This window comes from Meriones unguiculatus, chromosome 18, assembly GCF_030254825.1.
Source record: "Meriones unguiculatus strain TT.TT164.6M chromosome 18, Bangor_MerUng_6.1, whole genome shotgun sequence".
Lineage (NCBI taxonomy): Eukaryota > Metazoa > Chordata > Mammalia > Rodentia > Muridae > Meriones > Meriones unguiculatus.
Genome location: NC_083365.1, coordinates 14,828,868 through 14,838,840, shown reverse-complemented (window position 1 = coordinate 14,838,840; position 9,973 = coordinate 14,828,868). Strand labels below are relative to the sequence as shown.

The 9,973-nt window shown below is 45.2% G+C and overlaps 1 protein-coding gene across 2 annotated transcripts in view; it reads left to right on the top strand.

Annotated features, from left to right (window-relative positions):
- The first annotated feature begins 1,159 nt into the window (after positions 1-1,159).
- Positions 1,160-9,973, top strand: part of Stard7 (StAR related lipid transfer domain containing 7) — a 28,472-nt gene continuing 19,658 nt past the window's right edge. The window contains exon 1 of one of the 2 annotated variants that reach the window (XM_060371913.1): positions 1,160-2,405. In XM_060371913.1, coding sequence (XP_060227896.1) covers positions 2,107-2,405 — 299 coding nt within the window. In that variant the 5' untranslated portion in view covers positions 1,160-2,106. The remainder of the gene's footprint in view (positions 2,406-9,973) is intronic. The other variant, XM_021657088.2, reaches the window with a different exon arrangement.

Genomic DNA, 9,973 nt, shown 5'->3' with positions numbered 1-9,973 from the left:
TTAGTAACGTTCTTTGTTTGTTTTTTCAAGATAGGGTTTCTTTGTATAACAGAGCCCAGGCTGTCTTGGAACTTGCTCTGGGGATCAGACTGGCCTTGAACTCAGGAGATCAGCCTGCCTTTGCCTACTGATTGCTATTAAAGGTGTGTGCCACTCTACCCAGCTGAAGTTCTGAAGTTAAAAAAAAAAATACAGAAGCATTTTAAAGCTTCTTATATTAATCCCAAAGACGGGAGAAGACCACTGACCCAAATCATCATGGCCAAATTAATTAAAGCAAGCAGTTAATGAAAGCTCTTTTATTCATGTACAAGGACTGCCTCTCCCTAAAGCAAGCTTTGAGAGGTAAGCTTTGGATGTGAGGAAGACAAGGCTTTTATAGCCCAGGAGAAGGGACTTTCCAAATGGGGGATTTGGTGGGCAAAATAGGCCAGGTGATAGAAGCAGGACATACACACAAGTGTATATGGTTCTACACGGGCTCCTGAAACACAGACACGGTTTGCAAGGTGGGCATAACAAGGTGGTCATATAACATTTAGAAACACAGGTAGGGTTGCACAACTTTTGAAACAAAATGATTGCCATTCTAGGAACAGACAGTACTGAATCATTCGAAGTAAGGTTACAGGTGGGGCACAGCTGAATCCTTGAAAAACAGGGGTTTAATGGTAAACAGAAATGAATCTTGTTTATCTTTAAGATTTCTTTTGAGTCTAAAATGGAGGCAGGCTGTTTCTTCACTTTTAAGATTGGACACTGAGTTTTTATTTATTCATTCACTTAAAAAACATTTATTTACTATGTATACAGTGTTCTGTCTGTGAGCACACTAGAAAAGAGCAGTAAATATCATTATAGATGATTGTGAGCCATCATGTGGTTGCTGGGAATTGAACTCAGGACCATTGGAAGAGCAGCCAGTGCACTTAACCTCTAGGCATATTTAATTTACTTTTGAGACAACCTCGACCTCAAAGCAATGCTCCTGCCTCAGCCTTTGGAGTGCTGGGATTATAGGAAAGAGCCAACCACGCCCTGGCTTAGAAAAGCGATTTATCCAGAGACTCCATTTAGCAACCATTTGGTTGCACACGGCAATAAATGCAATAAAAAGCTTATCGACAGGGGTTAAAAAAGAGATAGATTTTGGGCAACCTGTGTACTTTTCTACCCTTCGAGTCAGACGGAGACTGCTCAGGCCTAGCGCATTTTCAGATTGCAACAGGTCACTTGCCCTTGTGGCGTTCTCTGCAAGGTGTTCCTCTGCCCTTAGGGTGGGCCACCGGTCATCTCTCGGAGCCGTAAGCCAGCACCGCATCCCAGCCCTGCGTCCCGGCTGCAGACAGTCAGGAGGGCTCGGGGAATCGACAAGGAGGCCAAAGAAGGTTCCAGTAGCAGGCGACCCCAGGCCTGAGCTGGGTGATGGTTCGCGCAGGGCGTGCGCCGCCCTCCAGCCAACACAGACCCACCCCTCTCTGCACAGTGGAGAACAATGCCGGAGGCCCGGCCTGTCAGGACCACGTAACACCGCACCTGACCGCGCCTCTCCGCCGGGCGGGGTAGGACGTCCCTAAACAGCTGCCGCGCCGGGGTCCGAGGGTCACTCTCCAGGCGCCCTTGACGGGCTCTCGCGCCGGGCCACCTAACTTGCTAACAGGCGGCCCGGCGCAAGGGCGGGCCATCCCTTTGGTCTGGCCAATAAGCGCCCAGGTTTCTGGGCCGTGTCCAATCAGAGCGCGGGAAGAGGGGACGGCGTTCGGTTGCGCACACTCGGCGCGAGGGGCGGACACGGGCGCCCGGGACCTCTCGTGCTGCGGCTCGGTACGCCCCCCTCTCGGCTTCCCGCGCGGACGCGGGGACCCGCAAGCTTCCGCCGTACGCGCAGAGGAGCGCGCCGCCAGGACCGAGGAGGCCTCGAGCAGCGGCGCTGTCCTCGGGAATCCGCTCAGCCCGAGAGGCTTCTGCAGGGAGGCATGCGGGGCGGCCCCTGGCCTCGGGGCTCGGGGTCAGCCAGCTAAGGGGTCCGCGCGGACGGCCCTGCTCCGCGGCGCTGCCTTCCGCTCCGGGGGCCTAGCGGCGGGCGCGGGAACCCTACGGGCCGACATGTTCCCGCGGAGGCCGCCGGCCACCCTGGCCGCCTGGCTGGCGGGCGCGCGGGGCGGGGGCCTGCTGGCCGCGCTGGCCAATCAGTGCCGCTTCGTGACGGGCCTGCGCGTGCGGCGAGCGCAGCAGATCGCGCAGCTCTACGGCCGCCTGTATTCGGAGAGCTCGCGCTGCGCCCTGCTCGGACGCTTCTGGCGCCGGCTGCGCGGCCGCCCCGGCCATGCCTCTGCCTTGATGGCGGCGCTCTCCGGTGTCTTCGTCTGGGAGGAGGAGAGGATCCAGGAGGAGGAGTTAAAGAGGTGAGCCTCTCGGCCGCGGCGGCGTACCTGTCCTATGGACAGGGGTGGGCCGGGGCCACCTGGGTTGGTGGGCACCTTGGGGGGGGGCCTGTCGCCGGCACCCCGAGTTTCCAGTGGCCTTTTAGGTGACGATGCAATAGATTGAACCCATTTTAGCACCTCACGTTATTGCCCTGTGCCTGTGTATTCCATTTGTCAGGTTAAAAATAACTAGAAGGGGGGCGACTTCGAATGGGTAGAATGGTGCCAAACATTCCAAAAACAAATTAGGCAGCTAAGGTATAGAGGCCATTTTTTCTGGTAATCAGCATACCCAGAAAAGTGCACATTCAAAGCAGGCTTTAAAATAAACTCAAGGGTGTGAGTGCGAGATAGCTTGCCATTTATAAAATGACTGCTGTCCAGATGGGACTCGGGCTGTGCGCGGACAGCCCCCTGTCGTTGTGACTTGTGTCTTGGCACATTTCAGAAGCTGGGAGGAATTTTGTCTGTTTGCACAAAGCAGTGGCCGGGACGTTCTAACCTGTGAGAGTTGGGTTAGAATTTTCTGCTTTAGAAATTCTTCGAATACTGTGACATTAGGCTTTGTCTGTGGAAAACCCCCTTGGTGTTGACTTATTTTTGTTAGCCTGTGGTTCTGAGACTTGATCGTTTTTAGAGAATCTTAGAAGAAAAATGGCTTTACATTACAGTGTTTCTGTATTCTCAAATTGTGCTTCTCACCCTTCCACCCCTTCTCCCCACTTCTAAAACGTGATTTTAGGAACCAAGGCCAGTTTGTTTTAGATATTTCTAAAACAGAGAGAGAAACTGTTTTACATTTTTGTTACCTTGAAAACGAGAACAAAGCGTGCATGGTGGCACAAGTCTTTAATTCAAGTCCTTCTCGCATGCAGGCGATCTCTGAGTTCAAGATCAGCCTGGAGTGTTCCAGGACATCCAGGACTACACGGAGAAATGCTGTCTCGAAAAATAAAAAAGCAAAACCCAAACAACAGAAACTGAGGCCAGAGCAGTAATGTTTATACTGTGACCTATTTGGGATATGTAATACCCAGGTATCAAGCAATTGGTGCATTACTGAATTGAGAACAAATCTAGTCTCAAGAACTGGGCCTAGAGCTGGGTGTGGTGGCCCACGCCTGTATCCCAGTGTGTGGGGAGGCAGAGGCAGGTGATCACTGAGTTTGAGGCCAGCCTAGTCTACAAAAGGAGTCCAGAACAGCCAAGTCTAGACAGAGAAACCTTGTCTGGGGAAGGAAAAAAAAAAAAAAACTAGGACTACCTTCCTAGGAAGAAATATGTTTTTTTTAACAGGGTTGAGAGTGTTAAGGTAGTATGGCTACAGGCAAAAGATGACTTAAAAATGCAGTTTAAAATCATAATCACAGACAGTCCTACTTATAAAAATGTTAGCAAATGAAAGCATGATGCTACTTTTGTAATTCTCAGTATCTTTTCTGTTTAGTCATTTGTGCTCCCTCTCTCCTCAGGGTAGGATCTGTCCATCTTTTTGCCCAGGTTAGCCTTGAACTTCTAGTTCTTCCTCGGCCTCCCAGTGCTGAAGTTACAGGTGTTTACCACACTCAGTCGCTTGTTGGAAGGAAAACTAGGATTCAGGTGTGTGCGGTCAACCTGGAGCTGCAGTGTGCACTTCTTAAGTGATTCGCATTCTGTTTCACGTGAAAAGAATAGTCTTGCTTTCTAGCTTTTTGGTGCTTAAGAACATCTTACAGACCGGGTGTGGTGGCATTCGCCTTTAGCTTGTGTCTGCATAGTCTACATGGTGAGGTCCAGGACAGCCAGGACTACATAAAAAGACTGTATGTCTGAAAAGGAAAAAAAGGACATCTTACCAAATATAGTTTTAGTAATCTTATTTAACCTTAGAAAATAATTTTGAATCATTGGTATCATCAGCTATAGAACCCCTAGCCCTCAGTCAGGTGTTTAGCCAAGGCTGGTTGGCAACTCACTATATAAGCTACAGTGGCCTCAAACTAGGAACAGTTCTCTTGAGTGCTGAGATTACAGGCATGAACTATAGTGCTCAACTGAACTCATATTTGCCTTGGTTTATATTTTTATTACATTTATTTATTTATTCAGATGGGATGTGTTGCTTTTGAACACTACAAACTTTGTGTGGAGATCAAAGAACAATTTTTGGGATCACAACTCAAGTCCTCAGGCTTAGGGCCAAGTGCCCCACCCCCAGCCATCTCTCTGATACTGAAATCAGATCTCTTAATACTGTCTAGTATTTTCATCCAGTTGGCTACTTAAGCAAAATAACGTCGCTGACTATTGCTGGTGCTAGCTGGTGTTCTTTAAGACTGGGACAATAATGGAAAAATACAGCAGAGGGAGAGAGAGAGAGAGAGAGAGAGAATCTGCATATGTGTGTGTTTTAAGTTACAGAAACAAAAAGAGGAAGGATGTTAGGAAATATGAAAATATAGGGGGAAATGTTCCTATTAGCCTCATTTTTTTTTAAGTTAAAGTTTACTGCTCTAAAAGTTTGAATCGTTCTATTTAATGTGAAATTAATGCTAGTAAATTTTCACAAGGAGAATTGGCCATTTCCCCATTTTTGTCTGCTTGGGAGCATTTAGAATACATTGAACTTTTCATTATGTTGTTAGCTAGGGAAGAATCCTTCTGGCTTAAGGAACTTACTGGCCAATTACTTTGGTGCATCTTATAGATAAAGCTCTTGGGTCATCAAAACAACATAAAAGGGACTAAAGATTTGTTGAATTTATCTTTGTTATTTTACCATTAACTAGGTGCTCCAAAGATGCCGTGAACCAGTTTATGTCTTATTTATGTTTTATGTCTCAAATCAGTGGTCATTTGAAAATCCCTAATCTTGTTTGGTTTTATTTGTTTGTTTGTTTGAGACAGGTTCTCACTATGTAGCTCTGGCACTCCTGGAATTCACTATGTAGACCAGGCTGGCCTCAAAATCACGGAGATCCACCTGCCTCTGACTCCCAAATCTTGGGATTAAAGGCATGTGCCACCTTGGCTTTAATCTGGACAGTAGTGTGGAAGTTGAGGTGGTTTGGTTAGGTGTGAAGCAGTTGTGTTTGCATCACTTGTAGGACTGGCCGTACCAGAATTATTTTGAAGTCTGGGTCACACTCTGTGGTGAGGGCAGCATGCTGGCTGAGTCACATGTTGTCATACTTACTGTTTTTATTGTGTCTTCAGTTTCTTCAGTACATTCCTTTCTCAAATACTGTGTTGGAAAAAGGAAAGCATAGACTCTCTCCTTCATCCTTGTACTAATCTAATCTGCTGATTTTGTTACTATTTTAGGAATAATCTCTTTTGCCCTTTACTCTCTTATTAAGACTTCTTAGATGGGAAGATTTAGATACTTATCCTGTCCCAAGATTAGACACCATAGGATAGAAGTGTTTCCTTTCTCTACATGCTGTCTGTGATATTACTTATACTCTATGTGCTTTGTCAATCTTATCAGCATTTAGAAACCCTTCAGGGGCAGTAATGGCCAAGTTTTGCTCCATCATTCTTTTTTTTTTTAATTTTTGATTTTTTAAAATATTAGTTACAGTTTATTAACTTTGTATCCCAGCTGTATCTTGCTCCCTCATTCCCACCCAATCCTACCCTCCCTCCCTCATCTCCTCTCTGCCCCTTTCCAAGTCCACTGATAGGGGAGGACCTCCTCCCCTTTCATCTGACTCTGTTTTATCAGGTATCTTCAGGACTGGCTGCAAAGTTCTCCTCTGTGGCCTAGCAGGGCTACTCCTCCCTCAGGAGGAAATAGTCAGAAATAGTCCCTGTTCCCCTTACTAGGAGACCACTTGGTCCGTCGTTCTTATTGCTCTTTTACGCTAGTATGAGTGTGCTGGGTGCTGTAGCTCAGCTGGCTTTGAACAAAACCTTGAACATCATATTCTCCTGTTTGTACCCCCAGAGTGCCTCCATGCTGGGCAAGCAGTCTGTTAACTGAACTGCATCACCAGCCTGAGCCCCTGGTGTTAGTTAAGAGTTTAACCAGGGGATATGAATTTCTACTTCTCTCATATTCAGGAATGGTACTTGGGATTTAAGAATACATTATTAATCCCTGGCAGTGGTGGCACACGCCTTTAATCGCAGCACTTGGGAGACAGGGTCTGGCAGATCTGGAGTTTGAGGTCAGCCTGGTCTACAGAGTGAGTTCCAAGATAGCCAGAGCTACACAGAGAAACCTTGTTTGGAAAAACTAGGGTGGGAGTGGGGATGCTTTTCTAAAATTATTTGAACATGCCTTTTAAATCCCAGCACTCTGGAAGGACAGGCAAGTGGATCTCTGTGAGATGCCAGCCTGGTCTACATTGCAAGTTCCAGGACAGCCAGGGTTCTGAAGACGGACCCTGTCTCAAAAGAAAAAAAGAGAATGCTTTAATTAGTCCTGAATGCCCTTGCCTGTTGCCAAGACATGCCTGGAATAGTTCTCTAGGCAATTGGTGCTGTGATGGTGCTTTTGTTCTCTTCTGCAAGAGCTAATTGCCTGAAATTAATAAGATTGCTCATATTTCAATACTGGCTTTACAGGGCTGGCCTTGAATTCTGTTTTTTGTTTGTTTTTTTTTTTCCTAATAATTAAAACTTTGAACAAATGATAAAGCTTTGTTTTGTTTTTCAAGCCAGGGTTTCTCTGTGTAGCTCTGCTACACATGTAGACCAGGCTAGCCTCCACTCTGAGATCTTCCTCCTAAGTGTTGGGAAAAAGGCCTGTACCACCACCCAGCTTGATGAAGCTATTTCTGTCAGCATTTGTACTGGTCAAGGATTTTTGGGTACAAATAGCTAAACTCAAACCAAAAGGAATTAACTAGCTGATTGTTCAAAACATTGACAAGAAGTCTATAGAGTACAGGTTGGCCAAGAGAACAGTCAAGGCTTGCTACAGGAATAATCTTCATATAGCAGTCTTGTGGGAATTTTTACTTAACATTAGTTGCTCTAGACTCCTTGGTGAACAAACCTGTAAACTTCCTGGGCCTTTGACCTCCTAAAACTTCTAAGCTTACCTAAGTTAGTTGTGCTTTTAAATATGAGAAGTAGAGTATGGGCTTGTGCCCACCTCTTTGTATTCTCTATAAAAAATAGAAAGAAAAGGGATTTCAGGCAGTCAGAATGACAAATCTCTCTCTCTCTCTCTCTCTCTCTCTCTATATATATATATATATATATATATATATATTTGAGATATTTTAGCGTGTCAGAAACATGATTTCTCTGTGTAGCCTTGGCTGTCCTGGACTCATTTGGTAGATCAGGCTGGCCTCAAACTCAACAGAGATCTGCCTGCTGCCTCCCGGAGTGCTGGGATTATAGGTGTGTGCCACTGCGCCCAGCTTCAACATAATTTTTTACCTAAGTCTAAAGTTTAAAATCTAGTAACTTGCACTTCCAGAAGTAAAAGGAACCTTCAAGAAATAATGTCTTGCTGAGTGGTGGTTTTGCACACATTTATTTCCAGCACTAAGGAGGCAGAGGATCACTGAGTTTGAGGCCAGCCTGGTCTACATAGGGAGTTCCAGAACAGCTAGAGCTACACAGAGAAACCCTGCCTGGAAAACACAAGCAGGAAAGATGGGCTGGGGTTGGGGTAAAGATGCCTTTGCTTCACAGGTAAAATGAGTCTCACAAGATAACACAGTTAGTTGGGTACCAGAACCAGGACTACAGCAAACCTCTAAAGGATTGGTGAATTGCTTGAAAATTTAGTCTTGGAATGCCAATAATTTAAGTTTTTGTGTTTGTTTTGAGAACGCAGAATTTTATGTAGCCCTAAATGGCCTGGAACTTTGGTCTAAAAATGACCTTGATCATTGTTATCCTCTTAGGTCAGTTTCTTTAATGTTCATTGAGGTTACAGGCATATGCCATTGCTCTTGGTATGTTTTCGGCTTTCCAGTATTTTAATATAACATTTTAGTATAAGAATCCGAATTACTGAAGTCTGCTTCTATATTTTTATTTATTGTTTATTCATTAAACATTTGTTGACTATTAGAGATACTAGTTGGAGCTGTAGTTAAGAGAGATTTGTAGCTTAGTAAAGGAGGCAGCTGTAAAGATACATTGCCATAGCATACTGTGATTTGTCTCGACAGAGAATAAAAGGAAACTCATGTCATTAGCTGTAGAGGTTACCCTTACTTTAGTTTGTCAGTGATTGCCGTTTTCCTTTGTCGTTTTTGTTATACAGTGCTGAGGATCAAACCCAGAGCTTGTATATACCACACACTCTGTTTCTAGGCCATATCCTCAGACCCTGGTTGTTTGTTTGTTTGTTTGTTTGATACAGTATCTCACTGTCTAAGTTAAGCTAGCTAAAACTCCATCCTCCTGCCTCCCAGATGCTGTAATGCAGGTCAGTTGTATGCAGCCACACCCAGGGCTGGCCTCACTCTTGAATACACCCTTTATGTGCAGCCTAGTCAGCCAGCAGGTTTTCTTTTCTGTTTACTATTTAAAGCTGTTTGTAAAATACAGGGGGTGTTTCGTTTTTCTGTAACAACATCATACCTGTATATACAGTGTATCTTAATCATAGCCATCTATTCCTAACTCTACTCTCCTATCTCTAATCTCCTATCTCCTCTAGAACCTGCTAGAACACCACTTGCACCTTCATGTTCTCTTTCCCCCCTATCTCTAAGTACCGTTAGCGCTGCTTGAATGTGCGTGGTTGTGAGATCACCTACCAGAGCACGGCAACTCCAGAAGAGAGTGGCTCCCCATCCCCCAGCAGGCATAAACTGCCAGTAACTCCTTAGCCAGAGGTGGGGCTTCATGAACTCCTACCCCATCCATGCTGGAATGTTGCCTGGCTTGATCTTTGCAGGTTCTCATAGCTGTTTTGAGTTAATGAGCACAGTAGCCACATCGTGTTGAAACAGCATTTCTTAACTTCCCTGAGTCTTGTGCTAGAAATAAGTTGGGAGTGGCAAAGAAAGAGACCACCACTCTAATAATTGAAGTATCTCAACAAGGCAGATTTTTACTCCTCTAGAAGGGGCACTGCTCATCAAAGCAATAGCAGGCATGTCTTTTCACCTTGACTGGGCTTGAACCTCATGGTCTTTCCAGATTGGCATATGTATATACAGAATGGGAAAGGGTTTACTGACCCAAGGAGAAAGGATTCACTGCTCTAAGGAGAATGGGGTCTCTGATGTAGGCTGTTTGGTTCTTGGAATGCAACAGGAGCTCTTGTGTACTGGGTGGGAAAGGATGAAAATATTTGCAAATGGGGGAAGATAAGCAAAGACTAATATATTTGTGGTGAAGATGACTTATTTAAGGTTGGGCACTCGGGTTGCTTTCTCAGCACTTTGAGTCTCTACATTAAGTGCCACCCACTGTGAAAAGAAGCTTCTTTGACCATGATTGAGATACAGTCATGGATATATTATATCTCAATATAATACATGTCTGTGGATATAAATATTTACCATTTATCAAAATAGTAGTAGTTGATTCCCCTAGAGTCTATGGCCTCCACAGCTCAGGGCCTTTGACCAATTTTATAGTACCAC